The sequence below is a fragment of the Numenius arquata genome, chromosome 6 (genome assembly GCF_964106895.1).
Source record: "Numenius arquata chromosome 6, bNumArq3.hap1.1, whole genome shotgun sequence".
Lineage (NCBI taxonomy): Eukaryota > Metazoa > Chordata > Aves > Charadriiformes > Scolopacidae > Numenius > Numenius arquata.
Genome location: NC_133581.1, coordinates 46,907,873 through 46,934,545, shown reverse-complemented (window position 1 = coordinate 46,934,545; position 26,673 = coordinate 46,907,873). Strand labels below are relative to the sequence as shown.

The 26,673-nt window shown below is 40.5% G+C and overlaps 1 protein-coding gene across 1 annotated transcript in view; it reads left to right on the top strand.

The window, feature by feature from the left end:
- RAD51B (RAD51 paralog B) overlaps positions 1 to 26,673 on the top strand; it is a 386,975-nt gene that overhangs the window by 154,626 nt on the left and 205,676 nt on the right. The window contains exon 7 of the mRNA XM_074149437.1: positions 14,258 to 14,354. Coding sequence (XP_074005538.1) covers positions 14,258 to 14,354 — 97 coding nt within the window. The remainder of the gene's footprint in view (positions 1 to 14,257; positions 14,355 to 26,673) is intronic.

Here is a 26,673-nt window from a genome sequence, read left to right as displayed (position 1 = left end):
TTGAGCCACAAGTAATTTTTCAGTTTTACCTGTCCTGTTTGTGATGCAAACCAGTGATACTTTCAGTCTGTTACCTGACTCAAGCAGAGGGGAAGGATTTTTAAAAAAAAATTTAAAAAAATGCAAGAAGTTAAGAAAAAGGCCTTTATTTTCTTGTGGGGGAAAGATTTGGGGTTTTTTTTGTTATAAGGCCTCCAACCCCATGTTTATAGAATGTATAGCAATCAACTATTACTGTATCTAGACATTGCCCAGCTGTACCACTGGAAGACTCTGAGAACACTTGCTGGTTTTAATCACCCTTCATGCAGCGAGTTCAAAGTGTCAGGAAAGCAAAATACTGAATCCCCCAGCACTCTTATGGGGTAGGCACTGTGCCTGCTTTGAAAACGGGGCACAAAGAATTTATTATATCAGTAAGCAGTCACAGCTACTTAGCATCAGAACTGGGATTAGAAAACATGCAACTGGACTTCTGCTCCCTCCTGTTCCCTCTTGAGAGTTAATTGAGGTGGAGAGTTAATGATAAAATAAAAACTCTGAACCCTTTGTTTCTCTGCAAATGTATTTAGGGACAAAAGGATGAGAGTGGAAAGACGTGTCCATAATCATTCCATGACATGATTGCAAACCATTACATGATACTCATCTCATACATAGAATTTTAAGGGTTGGTACAGCAGATAAGGATTATTTAAAAAAAAAGTGTCATTTTTGAGAAGCAAATTACCGTAAGACAAGCCATAGTCAGTTATCCTTAATTAGACCCAAGGATTAATTCAAGCCAATGGCATGAATTAATATCACTACTGCTAAAAGCGCTTTTCTAGTTGATAAATGTTTTGATGACAACGTAACTAATGTGGTATATGCCATAACTGCCATTCTGCCTGCAGAAGATGTACATCTCCACAACACACAGGGCATTTTGCAAATTAGCATCTGTCTAAACATGAAAGAGTTTTCACTGAGATTTGGATATAACTGAGCAATTATCCTCAACCTGTCACACACTCTGCTCTGCTACTGCACCTTGCATTGAAGTCCAAGGCTCTTCCTCTGGATTATTTTTATCTTTGTTTTAGGAACTCTACAAATACATCCCATTCTTTCCTGAGAAAGTCTCTGCCGGGCGACTGTTCCACATGCAGCATGTCAATCCCAGTGTGTAGCATCCAATAGCTCCTTCCTCCTGCCCAATGCCTGTATCTGAAGATGCACTTCCAGTCTGGCCTGAATCAGCTTATTGTTTTTTGCTCCCGATTTCCCACAATGTTTGCTCGTACACCTCAAGCCCATCCAGAAGCACTTTCCTGATCTAGCCCTGGTTTCCTATGTGTTTGCCCGTGTGTCTCACTCCTCACTGAAAGAAGCTATTCCAGTCATGGGGGCTGTAGAAGGCCTACTGGCACACGTCTGTTCTCTTGACTAAAGCATAATCTGTTCTTCAGTTTTTCTCTAAATTAAATTAATGAAATTCATTCCTAACATTACTGTCTTTGCAATTTATTACTGAACTCCACAGTGGAGACTCAGTTGTGGTTTCTAGAGAAAGACTTTGGACAAAGCAGTTATGATAGAGTCCAAGGAAAATGCATGATCCTGTGAGTTTTAATAGCAAGTCTAGGAAATGATATTAAAAAAATCACTCACTACAGTGAACAATTAGTCTAGAGCTGCTGCAAAATTTCAGTTGGTTGGCCAGAAGACAATTAGCTGCTTTTCTCTGCTGCCTGTATATATAGTTTGTAGGCTGTGCAGCAAATCTCTGAAGATTTGACCCAACCGTGTTCACTTGAATTAATTTGAATGAGGTGCAAAAATTATTTAGCTCTGTTAAGTTTAATTCTTAAAAAGCAGATGCATTCTAGTTGTGAAAGTTGTGAAATCTTGTAGCATTCCTAAAGTTTAATATGACTGAAGGTGCCACAGCCTATTTTTATTCACCTGACATCAACTCTCAACATTTCTGTAGTTCTAGTAACAGTTGCAAATACAGTGGTGTACCCAAATAGCTGAATAAATAACTTCTTTTTTTCTTTTTCTTTTTTGTTTTATGTTTACAAATAATTACATAAAAACTGAGGTACCTGCAACAAATGCTGGTAGACCTGATGTCATTTCCAGTGGAACCAGTGGAGCTATTCTTAGTGATCACCAATTTCTCAAACAAATTGATACCAAATTTTAAAAAGAAAAGGAACACCTTTGGGTTTGAATTCGTTTGCTTTTGCAGGAATTCCACTGTTATCAGTCTCTTAGTTTGATTTGTCTTAGTATTGGGAAAAGGGTTGCCAAAACAGCCCTGCAGGACTGATCCTCCCTGCAACACAGAAGAGATAACGTGCTTCTACAGTGCTGCCTCGTGCACGTATTTAAGCAGGGACCTTGAGGACTGAGTAGTTATCCCAAGAGGTGAGAAACTAACTTGAGTTACAGTTTCATGGGTCTGTGATTTTCTTTGGACTATCTCAAATACTATTTTTCTGTATTAGGCAAAGCCAAAGGGGGATGTGTCATGCTGCGGTCTCAGCACAAAAATGACTCCTTGCATTTTTCTGAGTTCATTTTCCATCTTAGGCTTTAACTTTCAAAGAGGTTTCTAATGATTCATATTTTCAAGGAAAGTACATTCCAATTTAAGCGAGTTAGGTAGGTAAATAGAAATTTGTCATTTTCAAATGTGACATAAACGCCAGTTTTATTGGGTAAATACTGACTAACTCTATTTCCTAGTGAAAGGATTCAGAAGAAATAGGATATAAAGACCAAGACAATGCCACTGAAATTCCAGAATATCTTGAGCCACAGGATTTTTATTTTTTTCCCCCAAATTCCAAGGAGAAAAAATTTGGCTGATTTATGTCCCCTCCCCTCTTCTTTCCTCTGATATTACCTCTGGGTAATATCAGATCAGACATGTTTGGAAAACAATCATGAACCCACACGGGTTTGTTTTTTTGTCTGCTTTATTATGGACTATTATCTTTAACTTGTAGACTATTTTTTTAATGTGCTTTTGTGGAAGAAGAGCTTGGGATAATCTAACTACTGAGTAGCAAGGCTTCCTAAAATGCTATAGCAGTTTTCAAAAAAAAAATAAAAATCTTAGTTCATGAAAATGTATTGAACATTATAAGTGGAAGGATGTTAAAAGATAAAGCTCTTACAATCTAACTTTGCAGCTTTAGGATACAGACAAAATATAGCCAAGCAACTTTCCTTTGCATAAAAATATTGCGGTGTATTAGGGGTATGTTGATCTATTACAAATCTCAAAAGCTAGATGGTAATTCTTCCACTTTCAGCCTGATCAGACTAAAAGATGTTGACTATTAAAACAGTTACTGGTAGAGCAGAAAAATACTACCCAGCATTCAGACTGGTGTGCTTGGCTGTACCTGGTTTATTCTGTACATTTGTTGCATTTTTAGGGAGGCTAAAACTACTGATGGTTTTGAAATATTGTAAATATTTCTGGTAGAAATTGATTACTGGCTAAATTGCAGGTTAGGCTGAAAAGGGTGCAAATGCAATTCAGTGTATGAAAATATAATGTTAGTATATACCTACAGCTTGTAGTACATATAATTCACAGCTGTTCATTCTCACTTGTTCTTTCATACATTTCTGAGCCCTGGGTCACAGGGAAGTGAAACTGATGGTGACTGGAGAGGCTGTTTGTTTCAGCAGCTGGGTGTTTTGTTTTCTGGATGATTTCTACTCTTTTTTTTTTTTTTTATAGCGATTGCAGCTATAGAGGATGATAACTGAATTTTGCTCATGAGAGCGTTTTAAAATCACCAGGGGCACAGTATTGGCTAAATGGGCCTTGGTTGCACTAAATAATGCTGTCAGTGCCTAGTTTGTTCCTTCTTTCTTAATAGCCTTCTCATTTTGTAAGAATTACTGGTATATTGGTTTGATTGTCAGGCTTCTGAGCAATAGCAGTTACTACCCTAATACTCTACAGACCTGCTAAATTGCTGTGGGCAAATTGGGGGATGGAGGTATATATCCAGATTCCCTATTACCCTCTACTCAAGATACTGACTATATAGGCTGAAATAAAGCTACATGATTATCTAAGGATAGCCATCATAGACAATTATAAAAATCCTGTCTGTGTCTGAAATGTGTTCAGTGAAAGGCAGCAGCTGCCATAGCACAGCAAGACAAGAAAACTTCCCTAACAAGCGTTGCATAAAGCACGCTGCAGTCTCTAACCCCACTGTAGGCTGGAAGAGATTCACTCCGCTTCTGCGATGCTGGTGGAGTACGTTGAGTGTAAAACAACGTAAGCCGTAGGATGCCGTCTGGCGGTGGTGTGAGTAGCTACCTGCCTGTAGAGGTTAATTGAATAGACAAGGAGGAGCAAATACTCCTGCAGTCCGCTCTTGCCTGCCTAAAAAGTAAACAGAAAGGCTCCAGCGCCGCAGGGCAGGCAAGGAACTATGGTTTGCAGGGGAATTGAACAGAGAAGCGTTGATGAGATTTCTAGCACATCCTAAAACTGCTTTCTGCCGCTTCCACGAGGCACCGAGGAGCAGTCTGAACTAACACTGTCCTCCCTCTAAAAATGTTGGCATAGGCTCATGATGTGGGAAAAGGTGGAGCTAGGGAGAGTGTTTTAAAAACCGTTCAGCAAAGCCGTAAATTACAGTAGCCCCATTGAGCTGTTCCAGTTTGTATCCAAGACCCAGCAAGTCTCCTGTGACCCACTGCCTTGAAGGCTTGAAGGAATTAATTGGAAGGAATCTGAGGAATTAATGGAATTAATGACATCGTGATTGAGTTGTGCCTTATATGCTATACCTCTCCAGATCTCCATGTGTATATTACTATAAACAGTCTTTCTGATGGGGTTGTCAAAACATCAAAATCAAAGAAAAATGCTGGTACACTAATTATCAGCTTGAAATAGGCCACGAGTCCTAAATAGGACTTTGTTAGGAGTATTTCACTAGTTGAGTTCATGTTCCTATTTAGATGTTAGGAAAAAAACTAAATGTAGACAGCTGTAGAAAAACTGAATAAAATAAACCCTAAATACAGAAAGAATTATAAATATATAATTTGCTGGATAGATATTAGATTGTCCTGAAGTGTCCTAGAGTGCTCAGGTGAGTACAAGCCCTTTCAACTCTCTTCTTGAAGTCCGGGTTTAGGAGTTGTAGTAAAGGCTTGTGGTACCTTTAGTCAGTGTGCTTAGTGTCAGAGCATCTGTTTCTACAATAGGGGTAACAATATATTTATTCCATCGGAAGGCAGTGAGATTTAATGTCACAGAATTTATGTAGGTCTGGGTAAATTTGAAGTGCTGGACAAAGCAGGGTAGGTGCATGACAGAAGGTTTAACTCAGTGAGTGAAAGGAAGCAGACTTTAGAAAGAAGTCTGCTTTCTGATCTGCTAATGAAAGCTAACAAGTGCCAATAAACTAAACTAGGTTTTTCATTGAGAAAAAAGTAAGCATAAATTTTCACTTCCTTGCAATCCTATTAAAGAGTAGGAGATGTACTCAGCTCTCAGCCTGGAGCAGAACTGAAGTTCTGTACTGCTTTGCTGCTGTTCCAGACAACCCAGTTTCTTCCCCATCCTTCAAAAACAAACCAATTAAACCAACCAAAAGCCCTGTTGCTGAGAACAGCGTGTGATCTAAGAGAGAACTGTGAATTTGGAAATATATTTTCTTATTCTTTTACAAGAAATCAGAAAACTCCCTTTTAAGTGGTAGTGTTTGCCGCTTTGAGAGCGCAGAAGGTCTTAGCTGTAGAAGTTGCCTGTGGATTACAGTGATTTCCTACGAGGTACTCCATGTTGGAGCAGCCTCTTACTGTGGTCCCTCGCTAACAGCGCACAGGAGTGAGCTCTGTTCAGAAAGCCATCGTTAGGCAGAGGCTGCAGGGGAGGGCGGAGGAGAGGGAAGGTCTGCTGGAAGCCAACCCAGAGCCCTGGGAGACTGGCAGGGTATGAAGGCGGGTGGCAATCCTTCTGGGGGGGTGTCTTACGCACGTCCCTGCAAACAGGTCCATGCAGGCTGCTGGATGTGAAGGCCTTCCAGGCACACAAACCTTTCTCACCGAGCAGTGCAGCGCCAGGGTGCTGCGGCGTGGATGTTGAAGGTTACGTTTGTGTTGGCTGCGTTCCTTGTTCACAGAGAAGGAAAGGCTAAAGACCTCAGGCTATCGCTGGGTGGTAGCTATTTCAACTTGAAGACGTGTAGCTGCCTGAGAACAGCATGCTTTTGTTTTGTTTTGTTTCTTTTTTTCTTCTGCTGGAAGTTTTATTAATTCATTGTGATTATTTTTAAGCAGTTGGTGGAGATGTGAATAGACGCTTTACTTCTCCAGAAGGCTTATGGAATAGAATTGCATAACTTTGTACTTTTCCTATGCAAAGCAGAATAAATTGGATGTAAATACAGTGGCCAGCCTCTGAAAGATTCCTTGGTTTCTTCTGACTCCTATTTATACCCAGTGAAATCCAGTGACTATAAAATGACCTCTGCTGCTATGAATTGCCTCACTGAGGGAGGAAAGAGGAGAGGCTTGGGTAGAGATACCGTGGCAAAGCAGGAGGTGGACGTCCTGTCCTGGGAGCTTTAATAAGGTTGCAGCTAGCAGCAATATGACCTGAGCAACAGGTCTCTAAGCTTTTAAAAAGTGCTTGTGAACCTTCCAGAGAATCATTACTTTCTATGCTGTTTCTATGCTGTTAGGCTGTTTGATTGTACTTGTTTGTTTGGTTTTTTCCCTGGATGTGATGAAAATAGGTACAGCTGAAATTCCTCTGAGGCAAGGCCAACACTTGTTGCTACATTGCTTATAGGATTAGGAAGTGTTTCTCAATGGGTTTCCAGTGGTTTGTGTGTATATATCTGTTATTCAGGGAATTATGCCAAATGCTGGTGACATTGGTTGAGATGTGAATTTGAACAGCTCTCAGCACAGAGGCCTCTTCTTTGCCTTCAGCCAGGGGAGCTGCTATGCCTTTGTGTCTGAAAACATCCATATACTTCCCTCTGACACGAGCATCACCGTTACAGCCTATGCCTCTATCATGTATAAAGAAGGTGGCTGTAATGGGTACTTTTTCTTTCATCTGATTTGGATCAGCAACAGTTGTTAAATGTGGGTACTTGTCTGTTGCTTATGCCTGCAGTGGTGAAGGAGCTTCGTGCTTTCTTTGTTAACTACAACCATTTCAACACCACAATTAAAATTACTTTTGAGTATCTTTGTTACTTAGGCCTTGATTAAACACCAGAAGTGGTGTTTGACTGTGAACATAGGAATTTCATTTATTATAAGGCTTTTTCCTTGTGATGGCTGGGCTCTGTAGAGTACTTGACATTATTTTCATTCTTCCCCGCAGAAACCTGAGATGCTAAGGCTGGTGGCCACTCAGCTCGGAGTGTGGGACACCTACTGGGATGAGTACTGGGTGGGTGTGGTGATTTGCTTGGATTTGGGGTGATAAACTGTTGGGTTTTCTCTTCTGTATTTGGTTTATCTGAGCCAAAATAGTTTACATTTTCTAAGAATGAAGATACGTGTATATATTTAATCTCCTCTCATAGTAATAGTTGTGATAGAAGTATGTTTGGTTTGCTCCTGGAGCCCAGAACTGTCTCGATTTGTGCAGAGGCTTTTCACCTCAGAAGCCTGCTCTCCTGCAAGGTGAGCCCCTGCGGAGCATCGCTGCAGCAGGCAGCTTTGAGTGCCCAGTAACTGTGGGCACTTGAAATTCTCTCTTTAAAACTCTTGTTTAAGAGCTCTCAGTATTGCAGTTCAGACTTTTGCTTTTTTCTGTCTATAACTTTCTGATTTCACTGAAAATGCTCAGTTTTAAGGAAGATTTCTTCCTTGTGAATATTAGGTACAAGTCCTGCTGCAGTCATTGATAATTTTTGGCAGCTTTTGTGGCAAATGGCTACTGATGCTGAAGAAAATCTCCCTGAAGAAACAGGAGTTGAAAAAAAAGCTAGTTCAGTCTGTATCTTAGATGAAGTTCACAAATGCCCTATTACTGTGACAGACAGTGGTAATTTACGGTTCTTCCTTGAGCAGACCGATGCCAGTCTGGAGGGACTGTAGCAGGTTCCCAAGGAGAAGGATGCAGTTCTCACAGCTGTTTGAATCATGCTGCTGAAAACCCCCAGTTTTTCTCACTGTTCCCTTTTTCTGTTTCCAGGATTGCTGCCTGCCCCGTCTGGCTTTGTGGTATTGCTGGGTGCACTTGCCTTTTGCTAGTGCCTCAACAGTGGGCACCATTGTCTCCACCCTGCTCTTACTCACCACTCCAATGCCTCATTAAAAGCTCTGTGCTTCAGGGGAAGGGAGAGGTGCCTTCTCAGGGACCGCCATGAAGAATGGCTGGGGATCAGTAAGACTTCTTTTCCTTCTCCTCCAGCAGGCAGAGTCAGCATCCCAGCCCTGCTGTCACTTGTACTTGCTGCTCTCTAGTGACATTGCTTGAGTACAGTGAAAACCACAAAATACGTGGACTAATAAGGGCGGAGTAATTTGGGATTATTGTGAGTGTCCTTGTGCTTGCTCTCCCAGCTGAATAGAAAGCCTTTAGTAAGAGTTTTTCTAAATGGTGTTGCATACGAAGTAGGGAATTCTGCTCTGTTCTTTTAACAAACAGCTATTTCATGAGAGAGTGAGCGTTTTTTTCACCTCTTGGTACATTCCAAAAGACTTTATACCTTTGCTGGTTACTGATTGATAGTTCTGTGCTGAGCTCCCTTTAATTTTGCAATAAACTAACAAGGAGGCTGAGACCACAAGTTTACAGAAAATGACTTATTTACTCAACTGGATTTACAAGCTTGACAAAGTCAGATTTAGTTGTTTCAGTGTGGTCCTAGGATGGGCAGGAGGAGTACTTGAAAAATTGTACTGTATAAATAACCAAACAAAAAATAGTTTGCTTATTCTTCTGTGTAGAGCAGTCATATTTCAGTTTGTAGGCCAACTCTCTTCCAGGACCTGCAGGGGCTTTCCGCTCATGCAGGAAGTGGGCTATTCCCAACAAATGGGGGTGTTGGGAGTTTAGGAACCTTAAATAAGTATTTTTGCTTTTTTAATGTGCTTCCAGAAAACTGGCATCTGCTGAAGTCACATCAGTGGAAGGAGATTCTATTTTCACAACAACATGTAAAGATTTCAAGAGAACATACACAGCAGTGTTGACTTCTAGATTAATCTTAGAAGTAGCAATGACCTCTCTAGAACATGAACACTATTTTCCTTGAGATTTCTTGTTTCCATTTTTTTCCAGGTATCAGCACCTATAAAAATTGGGGAAGTGATCAGAAGAATAGGCAGTTTTTTTAAGGAGTCTAAAATTAGGAACTTGAAAATGTGTTCCCACTGTCTCCTTGTGTTTATCTCCAGGTTTTCTACTGTAAGGAAAAGGATTTGTCTCTCTGTTGTAACACTTCTAATGGTTAGAAGGGGTTATTTTACAATCTAAGGTTGCTATGCTGAAGTAAAAATCATAAGATTGGGAAATTGTGTGGTCAGTCAATTGTGTGGTATTTTAAGTAGTAGACTTTTTCCCAGAAATGATTTTGAAATTTGAATCTCAGTGAATTTCTACAGTGTTTGTAATTGTTGGAATTGGAAGGCTGCGGACTGTAAATTTTCACTTGTTAAATAGCTAGTTTAACCAGTTGCAAGTGAATAGACCGAAAGGTTAAAGGCAATGGTTCATTGAACTCCATGGAATACTGCATGGGGCAAGTTTCCAGTGTTACTGAGCTGTCTAGCTGACCTTTTTGTGGTTTTTTTTCTCTTGTTTAAGCAGTGGAGGATGTTTTCCATTCATGCACAGCCACTGGCTGAAGAAGCCCTACACTCTTCAGTCATCACAAGGTAGAAACAGAAAGCAGTAACACAACCTCCTTACCTGTTGTGCACATCAGGACACAGTTTTATGTGGAGAGCTGTAATTTTTTTGTGACTTTTAGTGCCTTAGTGGTAATGAAAGTACCTCTGGTAACAAAAATATTTTGTTCCATTACTTGATGGTGGAAATAGGACGTCCTCTTAAAATACTGGGTATTTTATAAAATACAATGTATGTGTTAATGTAATTAAAATACAATACCATGTATTTTAATGTGATAACATTAGCAACTTTCTCACCGTTGAGCGTTCTACTGGTAGATAATAAACTCATGATTGGCATTGAACCTCTTAAGTGGAAGCTATGCTTGGCTGGTAACGATGCCCAGTATCTGACAAAAGGAACCACAACAGAGGCAACTTTTCCTTACCTACTTAGACTGAGGACTTGGCAGGTCTCCTGTACTAAACAGGGCAAATCTAATCTGTACTTTAATGGCAAATCTCCAATGAAAAGTTGAGGAAGTGCTATTGCTAATTCAGTGTAAGGCACTCTTTCTAATAAGTCTGCTTGGACTTGTGATCCCAGCCTGTTTCCAGGCACTGTTTAGCAGTGAGAGGTGGTTTCTTTCAAGGGTGGCACCTAACAGACCAAAGGGAGATACTCTAACCTTCCACTTCGTAATGTGGGTGATTTGTAACATATGGGATCATTAAGATCAGAACTAGCATTATATTCTGTGCACACAGGTATGAATCGGTGTGAGAGACTCAGCTGATTCTGGCCGTGCACAAATGTGATTATTCATCAGAGAGTCACACAGCTTTCCCTCGCCACCTCCTTTGGCCACCTGTCTGTTCTCTCCAAATCGAACTCAGACTTAACTGTTCCCTCAGACGCCTATTTGCAGCTTTCTGAATACGCTGAGCCATTTCAAAGGGTAGCAGAATGGAGTGGAAGGATGTCTTTCAGGTTGGTGAAGGAGGCTTTGAGGAGAAGTTAATATATTCTTTAGATGTGACACTGGAATCGAGTGGTATCAACATTCAGGGCTTCAAGTTGAATGTCTGTAGGATTGGGGACTGCTGAAAACATAGGGTCTTATTTGAATGACACTATTAACTGCCAAAGTACTGTGACCTCAGTTTTACCCTGGGAAAAATAAAAGAAATCTTAGCACGTTCCAGTAAGGGTATGTGATTGAAATTTTGAAGGTAGGTGTCTGTATTCAGAGGAGTTTTTTACCTTTTGTTACGAACCCACAGCTTGTCTGAGCCAGCGAGAGTCTGGAGCACTCTACACACCTGCAGAGTGATGGTCAAACTGTGTTGTGGTAGGTGCACAAAGATGAGTATTAATTGTTTAATAGGAGTACCTATACCTGATGGAAGTATTTTGCAGTAAGTGAAGCTGCAGAAGTGTGACAGAGAATTTGATATCAAGTTTAGTGCTTAGCCGACAGCCTCTTGACTTGTGCTTATGGGAGAACCGAATCTCTGCATTAGCTCTGCAGGCTTGCAGAAATGAAGAATAATTTTCAGTTAATTCCAAAATAAGCATTCTGTACATGTATATGGCTTCATCTCAGAGGAAGTGTGCTTATTCAAGACAGAATTTAAGCATGTATTTAAGCAAATGTTTAACTATCAGTGAAGTCATGGAACTAAGAATACACTTAATTCCCATCCTTAGAGCAAGCCAGAGAGGAACATTTACTTGGGTAGGTCTCTGTGTTTTTGAACTGACTTTTTAAACAGCATAACAGGGTGTTTAGGATATTGTTAGTATCAAATAGTTATTGAAAGATGCATCAGAAATTGAAATCTAAGTTCAGAGGTGTAGCTTGAGGTAAACATAAAGGGTAAAGAAGATTTACAGTCGTACAGTGAACAGTGCTGTGGAGTTCCTGGTTAAAGAGGAGGCCAAAACTGAAAGACTGAAAAAAAAAATGCAGTTGCATTATTCTTATTGTTTGTTTTTCTTTTGATTTTTGAAGACTTTAAAGTTAGTTTCCTTTGAAGGAGAGCAATATGAAATATGGTGTGTTCAGGTCTTTTTTTTAATTTAAAAAGTTCCTTAAGCACGGTAGCTTTTCTTTAAAATGTGGTGTATAAATAATAAAATAAGTGATGGCACAGTACAGAGATTATTTTGGCAGAGGTCTGGGATGACTGCATTGCGTACAGAGCGTTTGACACTTCTGAATAATGTGATCATTGCAAAAGTGTGCCAATGAAAACTTCATACCCCACCAGTACATGTGCGTGTGTAAGTTTGTTAGTGTGTTCTGTTTCAGCACATTTTCTAGCACTGGATCAAGGAAAAGCTTCAGTGTTGTGCCATATTGTTGGTGTATCTTATGTCTGGTTGCCTGAAGAGACTCAATAGACAAGTGAGGCTGTGGGTTTTGTGACACAGAGAAAATGAAGTGAAAACAGTGTTAAGAAGGAAAGGTTTCCCATCCTGTTCCTTATCCCTCCTGACTCTTGGCTGCCCACTCCTTTAATTTGCCTTGAACCAGTTTTGATGTTCATGCTATTACAAAGATGAACTTGCTCACTAAAATGGAAGATAAGTACCCTGGCAACAAGAAAGGGAAAAGTGACTATTTTCTTCTTTGTTATTAAATTGAATCTTATCTTGTAATCTGATGAACAGGACAGCCAGCGGTGGCTGCAAGGCGTGTGTGCCAGGCCCTTTCCTGTCTGCTTTTGGGTGCTTTTGGGTGCTTTTAGGTGCACACAGCCACTCTGGGGGAAACGGCAGAGGGGAACGATGTGTTTCTTGTGTTTGCTGTTGGCAGTATTGCAAATTGTACCTCAAGAACCTTAGTGTAGGTGTGAGACCAAACAAGGCTGTTATCTACTGTATCTGTGTTCACTGCAGTGGTTATAAATGTCCAGTCCCAAAAGGTGCAACCTATGGTTAAGCTGGGCAGGGTGGTGGCAGCCAACTGAAGTTTGTCCAGAGCTTGCAGTCAGTAGCACAAGAATATGAGGGACATCACTATGGGGCTCTGAAGGTCTTGAGCTCCTGATGAGTAGATGAAGATTTGATTTACAAACTTTTCAATTTAGTCCTGTTGATACAGCCCATAAAGCTCTGGGGCACCACTGTGCCTGTTTACAAGCATAGAGATGTGTGGGCTGATGAGAGCAGGGAGGAAGTGTCACGGTCTTGGTAAAGGTCTCAGACTCTATCACACTGTTGGTAGCTCACATGACGCTGCCTGAAGAAGAGTCAATGCCCCACAGCACCACCAGTGCCATTATGACTCTGTGATCTGATACAGCTTCTGTGGGATCTTGAAAGAGAAAAAGAAAATGCAGAGTGTGTCATATCATACCACTGAAAGTGTTAGAAAGGAGGAGGAAGCCATGATCATAGGGAGGGAGGAACGGTGGAGGGAAGAGCAGAAAAATTCCTCTTCCTTTTAGCAATGGCAAGCTGTTAATTTATTCCAGTAGCATCATGAAACCGCATCCAGAGAATACCATGTAGGATTCCTTTCTCCCTTCCTCCTGTGTCAAATACAGCTGAAGACAGGCCATTAATTTAAAAGAGAGTTTGTTTGGAGTGGAGTCTGTTCTCAGTGCAGGCAAAAGGATCACTTTGGTTCTTTAAAAAAAAAAAAAAAGTTATTTCTGAAGTTTTTGCCAGTCTGCTAAGTGGAGACCGATTGTAATTGTGGAAAGTGCTGCTGCTTAGAGATCCAAAGCATTAGGAGATAATTGTGGTTACGCTTACGTTCTCTGTGTGGTGTTCGCAGTTATGCTTTCTGTTACTAGAAAAGAGTACATGTTCAAAGGTGCAAGATACTGTTCATCTCTTACAAACAAGACCATTGGTGATGCTGTCAGAGGAGAGCACTGTGTAGGCACTAAACTCTGGTGTTTAACAGAATCTTGTGATCCTGAAAAACACTGAAAAATCCTCTTGTGTAGAGAGAGCCCTGTGAAATTTAGTACTCTTGTGCTTCAGGTCAGTGAGGATGTATCCCTACAGCACCTTTCTCCACAGCACTGTGGAGAAGGAAGTGTATAAGTTGTGTGGAAATTACTAGGAAAACAGATCTCCTATTTGCCTATGAAGAAAATGATGCTTTTTGTAAGGAGCATCAAATTGCTCATTGACAAATGAAGCTCTTCAGAACAGTAGTTTCATTTTAGGTAGCTGTATAACAACATACTTTCATCTTTTGAACAATATCCCTTTTCCTGCACTTCTTGCCGTTTCTGCAGGTAGTTAAAAATTTTCTGCATGTTGAATTTACTAAAGGTCAGAACAGAGGGTTGCCTGGGTGCTGTGCCTGGAGGATTCCAGTCCTCGTCTGGGCTGCTCTCTGCTTTCCACCAGCTATAAAAATTCATTTCCCTTCCCCCTCTCCCTGTCTGTTTGCAGGTTATCTTGACGAATCAGATTACCACATCGTTGAGCAATGGCCTTGCGATCCAGGCAGACCTGGTGTCTCCAGCTGATGATTTGTCCCTGTCTGAAGGTAAGAGATCCCCCTTCTATCAGAACTGAAACTCTACACTGACACAAATCTGCATTGTAACGTGCAGTCTTCTGTTGAAATACAGGGGTCTGTGAGAGTTGAGTTATCAAGCCTAACATAAAACAGTCTGGGAACAAAATTATTTTTCAGTTTCTCTGAAACACCAGTTTTAAATTAAAAGAAAGTAAGTGTATTAACTGAAAGGACCTGACACTTTCTAAGGGCTGGGAATGAATTTTCGTGCCATGTCAGTCCTATAGCATGTTCCTTAGTATTGTACTTCCATTGACGTGCATTTAGAGCATTATTTTCTCAGTCTTCTGGAGCTGCTGCTAGAGTTAATGCACAGGTTAGGCTAAAAATTTGATCTTATCTAATGATGATCTAAGTGATTCCAAAGAGAAACAGCCGGTCACAAATGAAGGAGAGTGGCTACTCAGGCCTGTCCTTTGCATTGTGCTTGTCTGGTTTTTAAGTACGGTGCCTCAAATTGCAGGTGTCAGTGTTGCGTGAATGTAGTATTAAGTTTTGTGTGATCCCATATACTATTTTTCATCTTCATGTTTCTTTTTTCTGCACAGAATTAGAGACAAGCACGCATTTTGGGGCAATAGTGAGGACTTACTGTGCTAAGAAAAAAATAATTCTGAATCAAGGTTTGCAAAGTAATATAATAATTTCAGCTTTCCCCACTTGCAAAGAATAGTCAGAGTACGCTCAGTCAGGGACAGATGCAGAGAAGTTTGCTATTTAGAGTTCGGTTCATGCATAGACCCAAATGTATGATAAAGCAACGCTCATCTTTCCTGCAAGGGTGTGGTAATCGCACGTGGACTTTCTACTCGGTGTAATAGGGGTATTTCCCTTCTTTCTTGCCTTGTTGTGCTTTCTGGTGGTTCTGAGTGATCATGAGCAGCCCTTTCAAGCTTGTCTGACTAAACACAAGAACAGCTTGGTGGCAAAACCAACTAAGCAGGGGCTAAAGCTGACATTATTTCTGCAATGCATTTCAATGGACAAGAGGTTGAAGATAGATTAAACAGTAGATTAAAGAGTAGCAAATATCTTCAGTGTAATGCTTCAACACTGATTGATATGTTTACTTCATAATTTTGTCAATAGGAGCTTGGGCAAAGCACAGCCCCTTAGATCATTTCGGAATTCTACTTGTGACTTTTGTTGGCTCCATCCATTGCCAAAGTATCTCTGAAGTTCATTGCTTGAATATCGCTCCCTGTCTCTGTCAGAAAGAGTTGAAATTTGGTAATTAGATTTGGAAGAGGAAGGCATCATTTTTCATCTTTATGATTTCCTTCTTGGCACGAACTCGTTGCACACTGTCTCATTAAATGTTCTTGATTGCAGGACTTGTGCTTTTCTTTGTCCTTTGGAATTGCTCTGTATGAGCTTCCTCTGAAAAGAAAGGCATAGCTGACTCTGAAGTGGGAGTAATAACAAGATATGTTCTCAGTAAAACGCATTTTGTGCTTGTGGTTAAAACATATTTGAAAAATTCACAAATATGAACGATTCTCAGTGCTGTGTGTGAGCCATAGTTCAATAGTATCAAGACTATGTAAGAGATGGTATGATGATTTTTGTAGCAGTTACAGCTTATTAATGATGCTATCATGTTGTGTCTAAACTCTCTACCACATTATTTTTCACCTTTTAATCCAAGAATGGGTTAAAATGTGTTGGTCCTCCTGTGTGTATTGTTTTCCTTGCAGGGATTATAAAATTCTTTCCTCCTCTTCCTTCCTTCCCTCTTCTGTCGACTGACATCGACACAGCCTTTACATACTGTATTGTATAAAGGGAGAGCACAGAGCGTCTCCACGCTACATGGGTCTCTCCTCCTGTCTTTCTTACCCATAATATGGCTGCTTCTGGATTTCCAGGTTGCTTCAGTTTTAACCTGTTCTGTCTACCTATGGGAAAAAGTGGAATGCAGCATTTGATTTCCATGTTTATCTTGCTATCAAAAGATACAGGTGTAGCCAGTGTTTTTCTTTTTTAACATCAAGGTGTTGACTTGTCCTAAGAAAGTCCTCCCTAATTTATTTCATGTTAGCTACTGAACGGCCTGAAAGTAGCAGGCCGTTAATCTTATGACAATCTTGGGTACTTTAAGAATCCTTAATTAATTAGTCGTCTAGGATTAATTTGATACTCATAATACTGCTATTTTACAACTGTAGAATTTGCAGGAAAGAGTAGGTAGGCGAGTATCCCAAGTGCACCAAGTGAATATGTTGCAGAGACAGGAACAGAGGCCAGATTCACAACTGGGTTCTTACCTCATTCTTCCTTTTCACTCATCACCATCTGAAGCTGAATTTGAACCAGTGACCTAGATGTGAAAGGACCCATAGCACATTATTAGTCCTGGAAGCAACTCGGACCCCGTGGTTTGTATATGTCTAATATGTTGTTTTAATCCTATCTGAAATCAGAGTCCCGGCACTGTAAATGGTTTGCTAAAAGGGTAATCTTTCTTAGAGGCAGAAATGAGAATTTCAAACTGAATGTGTTATTAGAAAGAAATGGAATGTTACAGTGGCTTTTGGTTTTGCTTCTGATTGTGCTTTAGAAGGGAATCGCTTGGGTTATGTATTAGATTAGGCAAGAAACCAAGGAAGCTGTTCATCTGATGTGTGACAGAAAGTTAATCTGATGAACAGGCTGAAAGGATATTGTCAAGCTGTTTCAGGCTCAAAGCTTGTCTTCTGTAAAATTGTAATCTAGTGCATTAAAACTTGTGTCCTAAAAACGTTAGATTTTTATGAGAACGCTAAAGGCTTTATAAAAGCAGTGCTGACTGTAAAATCCCACCACTTATGTAGCGATGTAAGAATTGTTGAACTGTGTTTGTTGGTGGTACTTGTAGGAAATGGTTATGTCCAGCTAAATTTCCAGGTCTATGCATGCTTCTGTTTCAAGGTAGAAAACAAAGTGCTTAGTTTGCTACAAATTAAAGTGCTGAATAAAATACAAAAGTTTCTGCACCTGGGGGCTGAGTCCTTGCATTTATTTGACCTTTACAGACTTGTCAGATTATCATCCGAAGGAGTTCAGTAAGACTAATAGTGTTTTTCTCAAGCTCTAAAACTCTTAGGCATGTAAGGCTGTCACTTCTTCTCTAGGAAGCAAACACAGTTTTCGTTTATAGCCATGCCATTCTTCTATAGTCTTTTTGCAAACCCTGTGGTTGTTGAGGATAGACTGGAGCATGTTGTGAATACTGCTATTTCACGTTCATCCTTGCTTTATGAAATAGCCTCTGTTTAGCTCTTCTAGTCAAAGACAACTTTGAGAAGCCTAAAGTTATGTTAGATTGCAGAGGTGGTCAGATGAGCTCAGGACTATCACTAGGCTTCAAAATGTGGCCTGAAGAATTAATACTTAATTATTTAAACATGTAAAAAGTAGCCCTTAACCCAATTAAAATATTTTTAATCATTTAAAAAAATATTTAAACTGCATTAGGCTAAATGAACAATAGAAATGGAGTGCAAACAAAATATTTTGTATGACTGTTAATTTATGGTTTTAAACAAGTTATCTGTGGCTGTGACTGTACTATTTTTCTTATTTTTGCAAAGTTCAGATGACTGGATTTTACCTAATATAGAGGTTGTTAAAAATTAATTCTAAACCTGCATGTTTGAGCGATAACTGGGTGGTGAAATTTGTGTGTTTCATTTGTGTGCTGTGAAGAGATAGGACACTATGACCTATTTGAGGTCCCCTCTAGTCCACCAGTGCCTATGCTATTAATACATCTGCCAGCTGCAAGCTCCAGCTTCCTCTTGCAGACATCAAAGCCAAACTCCATCTTTCTTGGAAAAAGCTCAGGGGCATGTTGGCATGAAAAAGAACAGCATCCCCTTCCCAGCGCGCACAAAGCGTCAGGCAAAAAAAGGAATGCTGTCTCAGTCTTCTTCAAGTCTCAGCTAGCACTTTCAAATATTTGTTTGGAAAAGTCAGAATTATTTTGTGTTTAAAGCTGTCTGTAAACTTCTGCTAGCTCTGGGGAGGCCAGTGTTCAATCTTCTCCCCTTTGTGTTCATCAAGCGGTTTGTCATAGCATTGTATATTTTTAGTATGCGGTGTGAGCAATGAGTTTAGTCTGACCTTTCCATCTTTGTTGCTGTGATCTTGAATTCTTTTAAGCTGTTGAGCAGAAGTAGGCTTTTGTGTTGTGGAGACTGGAAAAAACGAAGTTACCATAATATCTCCTCCCCACAGGATTTTCCTGCTTTAGTTTAGGGGCAGAAGATTTGAAGCTGGAGTCATTGGCTTGTCTTCTTTGCTTTGCCCTTGATCTCCTGTCAGATTGTGGTTAAATCATTTTATTCTTCAAGCCTCAGTTTATCATTTTTTAAATGTGGGGATATATTTTTATTTTGCAACTTTTTTTTTCTTTCTTAATATTTCAAGATATTCCTGTGGGGAAAATAATGAGTTGACTTGCTGTTCACTCCAGAGTAAGATCAGTTCTTTAGTTTATTACTTCTCTCCCTTCAAATCCCTTTTTTCAGTCCTGGTGCCGAATGGAGAGAAAACACTGAAGGAATTGCCAAGAGAACTGAGGGGGGGCCCAGAGATCAGAGGCTGGTTTTGTTTGTTTATTTATTGATTTATGTATACACCTGTGCTTAAGGTTGGACCTGCAGGTGACTTAATAAAAATCAAAATAATATTCTGTGAGAACACAAACATACCTGTTTTGCAGGAACTGTGAATTTATGAATGAAGCAGCTGTTAAACAAGTTTCTAAAACACTTCCCCCTTGTAGTTTTCAAGCTAATGCAGTTGTAATGCATGCCTTAGTGAAGTGCTCCAGCATGATATGAATTTAAATAGATTAGAAAGGAGAAAGTATCATACACTTAGGCATGTTTTAGGACTTCAGTATTTTAGCTGAGTGCTCTGTAAACCTGTTGCAGGCTGGTTTACACAATTTTGCTTGAAAGAGGAGATAGTTTGTCTTGGATCATTTAAACAATGGTGTTGGTTAATTACAATAGTTTTTTAAATAGGACAATTCATAAGTTAATATCCTATCTTTTTAATATGAATCCACTCTGGCTTTCTGAGACCCAAATGTTTGGGAATAGTTACTAAAACATCTTTTTTTTGTTACCGTTATGGAATATTCTGTATGGAGATTACTAGGCATGTTTATTAAACTCGAGCCATGTGGCATGGTGTAAGATCTTTTGTCTGTGACCCTTTATGTAGACCCTCTGAAGGTTAGTGAATTTTACATATGCAAAAAGGCAGTGAGTACAAATAACACTAGTGGTATTGTCAGATTATATAAGGTGAATTACAACAATTAGTCCGCATTTATGCATACTGAAGAGTAAATTTCACAACTGAGCCTGGTGTGCAGGTGTGAATGCTGAAGACTAAAACGCATCACTGAAAAGGTAATGGAGTTCTCTTGCTTTGTGGTTTCTCAAGATAGTGAAGTGCTACACTATACCTTTTGCCCTCTACAGTCATGATGAAACAGGGAAGTGTAGTGAGATTTGCCTCTGTTTTACTTGGATGTGAATTGCCGCTTCTCACTTGATGGTTTGGTTGCCACTCAGGCCCAAGCTGCCATCCCACGATGGGACAGGAGAACTCAGCGAGTCCATCAGCCACAGGACTTGTGCCTTCAGGTCTGAGCCCTAGATATCTCTGACTTTAGTGTGGGAGGATAGAGTTACTCAACTCACTGGTTCCCATTCACGTGAGCTGCAATGGAACAGCTGGAGTTGCTGCTTTCTAATTCTTTATTTTGCTGCTGGACTTCATGTCTCAGCTGCCTTTCAAGAAACTACCCCAGCACAGACCCTCTAATCCCCTTCGCCAGCCAGCAGTGCTGTGGGAAGCCTTTTATTCCTTCGGTCTGTTCTGTCTTTGAGTTACTTCTGCAGCTTCAGACCCTTCATGAAAAAGATTGTTAGTCCCACATACACATCTTCCTTAGTCTACCAGAAGTCAGGATAGCATGTAGCACATCCACTTTAGGATAGGTAGGCAGTGGCCACCAAAAGAAGTAGGGAGCTTGATAAAACTTGTTAGTGTATGTTGGGGTGGGGTGGGGTGTTGGAAATGAGCCTTGTGCTTGCACTTGTGTTCATGTTTCTGGTAACTCTGTGCTCCTAGCAGTCGTGGAGTCTGCACCCCAATGCTTCGGTGAAAGGAAAGAAGCCCTTCTGGCTGTTGCGAACGCCTGAAGGAAGCGTGCCATCATTACAGGGCCTGGAACAAATGATACTAACCATTAGGGGAAATGATATTGTGATTGTTTCTGCATGATGCAGGGTTGCGGTGGTGTACGGAGCAGTTAGATTTTGTGATAACAGTGGTTGTGTCAGCCTGTACTAATTTTGATGCTATATTTCAACAAGTGGGAAGTAGTGACATAATAACATCCAACCGAATTTTAACGGCTTTTTAATCAAAAGATAAATCTCTCAGTAAAACAGGGTTACAGAGACTGTACATGCCTATGGAAGTTTGAAGCTGAATGACATATGCATAATCACTTGATCTAGGCTACGAAAGGGTTGGAAACTGTCAGCAGGAGCATTCAAAGGCCTCTATATATCAGTTTAAGAGAATCTCCATTCCTCATTTCCTAATTGCTGTGATGATAGAATATAAAGTTTTACTGCTTTATTGTGGTTTCTTTCTGAAGTCTTGATATGATTTACAATCATTAATCAACAATTTGTAATCCAAAAACCCTTCAGGTACATTTGCTGGGAATCACTCGTCTATATAATCAGAGGCACGATAACAGAAGTGCTTACAGTCATAGCCGAGTGGTTGGGAGTTACCACCTCTCGGCTGCCAAGTAACTTACCTCAGCTGAGACAAAGTGCGACCGAGAACATGTTGCACCTTCCAATGCGAAGTAAATGGGTTTGCATGAATCCTGCTGCCCACACTAGTTTATTCCTGTTTTCCTTTAACTGCAGTCAGCTGAGAGCATGCACGGGTCAGTCACTGAGTTTCAGTTGATGGCATGTAGCTGTAAAGCACTGTAACAAGATTGCAATTGGTCATCTCCCTAAAAATGTTTAAAAGTAAGATTAACTCTTATTTCAGTGTGGGTGTATATAGAAACTATGTTCTCTTATACATTGGAATTTTGACTTTTGTTTATACCACAAAAGTAGCAGTAAGAGACCTGGTTATTTAATGATAGTAATTCCTTCTCCTTCTCCTTTGCCCTTTCCTCCCATCCTAAGCAGAATAGAAAAGATCAACCAGCATTTTTACTGTGGTCCTTCAAATCAGTGATATAAATCGGAAACACAAGACATGGTTTAGCTCTAAATTCCTTCTGCAACACTACATTGTACACCAGTGCTGGTGCAACTGCCCCAAACTAATTCATCTTTCAGATTACATTGTGAAAAATTAATTCAAGGGTAGGAAAGAGCTAAACACCATTTGTCCCTGGGCATAATGACCAGTTAAATTCTGTCTTAACTTACTGTGGGCTATCCTTTAATCTGTACAAACAGAGGCTGAGGAAAAAAATATTAATTGAATCTTCATCATTCAATAGCATTCAGTCCCATTTCTTGTGGAGTTTTATAGTACCAGCAGTTGATCTCTCTTCTGGTGGGACTGGGAGGGATCGGAAGGATTTCTGTACATGGGAAAACATCACTGTGGGAATTGTATTTGGCTTGTGGCATTAGATGAAGCATATGGCTCACCTGCAGAACTTGAACCAGTTAGGAGTGACCCAAAAGGGAAGGTGAGGATGAGGGGACGGAGGAGGGTTTCAGAGCCTGATGCCTATGTTCTAGTTGCAGTTCCAGCTGGGTTTCCTCTGGGTTTACTGCAGGATGTTTGAAAAAGTGGCTCCTTGTTAATCTCAGGCAGCCTCTATGATTGATGATTCCCCTTAATCGTAAAAAGAGCACATTGGTGTTTCTGCTTAATTTGTGTGTATTTCCTGCTTTATTATTGTAATAATGATTTATTGTCTTAAATGATGGAGGTTTTATAACCTATTAGCCTTTTTTGGAGGTTGAAGCTGGGTGCTCTGGCATGTGAATGAACTTCTTCCTAGTGACAGTCTGCTCCTAAAATGTTACATTAAACCCAAACATAACATGATAATAAAAAGACAGTATATGGTTGGTGTGTTATCTCTTAATTTAATGAAAATAGGCAGCTTGAGTATGAGCAGATTTTGCATGTTCCACATGGGCAAAATTCATCTAATCTGGGTTCTGTTTGTCTTCTTGTAATATTAGCTATACTGAAAAATAAAAATAAAGGAGCATTCAGAGAAGAGCAACCCAAGTGGTCACTGTGCTGTGCAGAAAGATGGGTGAAGGAATGGTAGAAAGAGAAAATGCTTGGAGCTTAACTAGAGGAAGGTTTTGTTTATACTGATTTCTACTCTTCCTAAAATGTCCTGCTGTTGTTCTGCAGTCCCAGGCAAGCTGCAGCCTACAGGAGACTCTTGCCTGAGCTGGTGCTTAACTAGGTACATCTCTCTTCTAAGGAGGGATAGAAAAGACAGCGGCTCAAGTATGAATAGCACCACTGTTAACAATGGAAAATTTGTCAGGAAAAGCCCAAAGCAGATGCTACCACCGTGTAAGCAGCCACGATTCTTTGGGAGTAATTTGAGCCAGTTTGATACCTGGCAGAGGAGCTATTGTTTCAGGCTGGCACATGGATATGGAAAGGAGTAGTTGGGGCACATTTTAGCTGAATATCAAGAAGTTGTTTCTGAGCGTGAAATCTGTTAGACCAGCTGTTCCCAAATGGTTTCTGTTTGTGCCTCTGTTTCTGGTGGTGAACTCACCCCAGCCAAGCTTGCGACCCTAAATACTAACATAAACAATCGCATCTCTGTCAGGCTTGCGACCCCGCTCTGTGGGGCTGTGACCCTGCTGGAGGTTATGACCCCTGGTTTGGGAATCGTTGGGAGAGACTGTCAGATAGTCCTGCTGGGGAAGGGCTGGTGTGCCCCATCCAGGCCAGGATCATCACAACAAATGCCTTCAGATCTCACAGTAATTTGTAGGCCGCTGCCACCAGTTGGAGAGTGCAGCCTATTAGAGCTGACATGTCACTTTGGTACATCAGGAACATCTCGGAGATCAAAAGGTCATCGTCCTCCCACGCTGCTGCAGCCTTTCTGCCTGGACTCGCCTCCTCATCTTGCTTCCCCGTCAGTTGGCTGGCAGTGAGCCCCGGCTCCCTCGCGGCGCAGCTGGTTTGGCCACAGCTGCTGGATGTGTACCAGCTCCGACTTCTGCCCCACTGCCGCTCCCTCGTGCTGCTTCTCCCCAGCCACCATGTCCAAAAGGGTTCTCCCTGAATACTCCATCCCTTAAGGCAGTGATTGATAACTGTCTCTCTCTGCTGAAATGATTAAAAGTTACACTCAAAGTAATTAAAAACTGTTAGTGGAAGTGGGCTAAATCCTCCCCTATATTTTGTAAAACTAATTCTATTATTCATTTACCCATGTATATGAGCACAGTCTTACAGATGTGGGATGGTGATGGAGAAATAAACAGAAAATGGCCTCGTGGTTGCTGCTGTGGTCTGCAAAGCCGAGGGTCTTTGCTAAGCCAGGCAGACAGCCTTTTTAATATAAAATGCCAAGTTACAGATGACCGAATTAGAGATCTGATTTTTTTAAGCTTTGTTCTGCTGCAATCTTAAATGGAATTTATAAACAACAACAAAAATGGATTTCAGATTTGTTTCTTGAAAGCATTCATTACCATAACGTAAAATAGTAACATTTTAATAGCTAGCTGACTTGATAGTCCAAGGCTATTGACTTCATAATTTACAGTCATGGAAGTTTGACTGTGGCATCACTGCGTGAATCCAACAGGGGGAGGAGCCTGCAACAGATAATTTATTTTTACTTATTTTTTTGTCAATAGATTCTGGAAATTGCTAATGATGGCAGCAAGGAGAGAGGAGGAGACAGTGCAGAAAAATATAACAATTGCTTATCATTTGGATAAAAAAACTGTATTGCATAAAATTAACTTGAATTCAGTCTGTGCAAGTCTTGTTTCAGAGCTCTATACAGAGTGCTTTTTTTCGAGATGTTGCTGGACTGGTTTTCTGTCAGGCAGGTGCATAGAAAGCATTCAACCAAAAATGAGAACAGTAAAGTCAGGTTATGAAGTGTCTAAGCCACGCAAGGAAATAAAGTCAGAAAATCTTATGTTGTAGGCTGGTTGCTGTATGTGCCACTCTCAAATGAAAAAATTGTTTGAAATTTTGTATCTGTAACTTGATCATTCCTTAAACACTAATTACATGTCAGAAAATGGAGCATGAAGTCTCCTCCATCTGTCCAGGTTGGATATGGTGCACAAAGGAGCATATCTGATTCATAGTACCTCTTAGGTAATCAGATTAATATCTCGCGAACTGAATTTACCCTTTTTGATACTGAATCTTTCATATGCCATGTTTCACATATCACATTCTGTTGAAGCTCTGTGGCTTTCCAATAATTTCCTTGAAATCTATATGTAGTATGTCTGCACTCTTTTGAGCTGTTCTTGGGACACACATCAATTAAATACGTTTCTGGCACTCTCTTAATGGCATAGTTTCCCTGGAGTCAAGAACTGCTCCAAAAACTGAGATCATTTGTTTAATTTAAAAGCAGAAGGCTATGGAACTACAATTTCAGGCTTCAACAGCTATGCCCCTGTAGCTTTGAAGGAAGGGGAGAAAAATCTTGATGTCTTACACACAAAATAAATAAATTCTTGAGTTCTTAAAATATCTGATTTCATCCAGTTTTTTTGCTTCCCCTGCTTATCTTTTAATTTTAATTCCTTTTTTTTTATATGGTAGGTTTTCAACTTCTTATCAAATTTCATTGTTTGTTGGTTTTGCTTAGTGAACCAGTGGACTGGATTTTGTCATCTGGGTCTAAGGAAGCACTGTAAATCATGCAGGATGGTTCTCAATTAAAATTACTGATAACCAATCTGAACCCAGAATTGTATTTTAAGTGGTTGAAGCTTTTGGCTCTAGGACATTCTGGGAATATGTACTGAATAGGAGTTGACTGCTGTTTTTTCAAATTCATTGAGAGTAGAGGTACATAAATTCCCATACTCTACCAGGTCTGTCCAGTCAGATTCATTCTGTGCCTGAAATATCTCTTAGCCTCAGCATCTGCAGTGGTGTTTTCATTGAGATCAGTAGCGTGGTTTTGAAGCAAGTCCTCAATGATCTTTACTTGCTGCACATTTGTTCATTATGTGGAGCGGTTTTGATGTGCACCAACTAGAGAACTGCTGTAGGAAATTAAACCAGAAGTTCACCCCGATGCTAGCCAGTTGTGCTCAAAACCGTCATGGAGGCAGAAGGATCTAAGCCAGTAGCTGGTCCTCAAGCCACAACCAGAGCAGGGATGTTCTCACTGGGGAACCAGAGCAGGTGAGTCTGGAACAGACCAACGATGTGCATACAGGGTAGCCATAGGGGGATCAACACCAACTCTTTTGGCCGGCTAACACTGTTATGCCAAACTATTCACTAGTGTAGACTTGCTTCTTAAACAAACGTATGAAATGTTTTCATGTAAGTCAGGCGATGCAGACCACTTCCAAAGATCAGTAGGAAGAGTTAGTAATAAGCTGTAACGCCCGTTGCCTGACTGTGGTAATTTGCTGTTACTGAGCTCAGGTAATGCTTGATCACAAGAAACAACAGAATGCATTTCAGCAGGATACTGGAGGGCTGGACTACATGTCTTTTAAAGCTACCTCCCAACCCAAACTATTCTGTGATTCTATGACAGCAGCTCAAATCCTAGCTGGTAGGATTTGACAAGCTCATTTGGGTTGAAGCCTGAGATGCTCTGTCTTTCATTTACTGTTGTTTATGCTATGAAATATGGCATTCTGCTTGCCCCTGGCCAATAGTCCATCTCAGCTGCAGTGGTCATATGCCCTGAGTACCAAATTCCTAATTCCAGTCATCCTCAGCATCTGATCTTTTGTCAGTCCCATCCAACTCCCTTTTTCCTTGCCGTGCCCTCTGTTGTTAACTTTAAACTGATAATGTTGATGTTCTAGGGGTTGAAACAGTGGGTGTAATGTTGGAGAGAGTTAATTAATGTTAAGTTGCTACCCACTGAAAACTGCTACCCCCTGAAAGATAAGAAGAGATCTAATCTAAGAAGATGGGCCTGCAATTTTTTTTAAGCTTTAGAAGTCTGTAAACCTTCTCCTGTTAGTGTTCAGTAGGAATGAAGTTTAGGATAAACTTCAGTGCCTGTCAGTGACCAAAT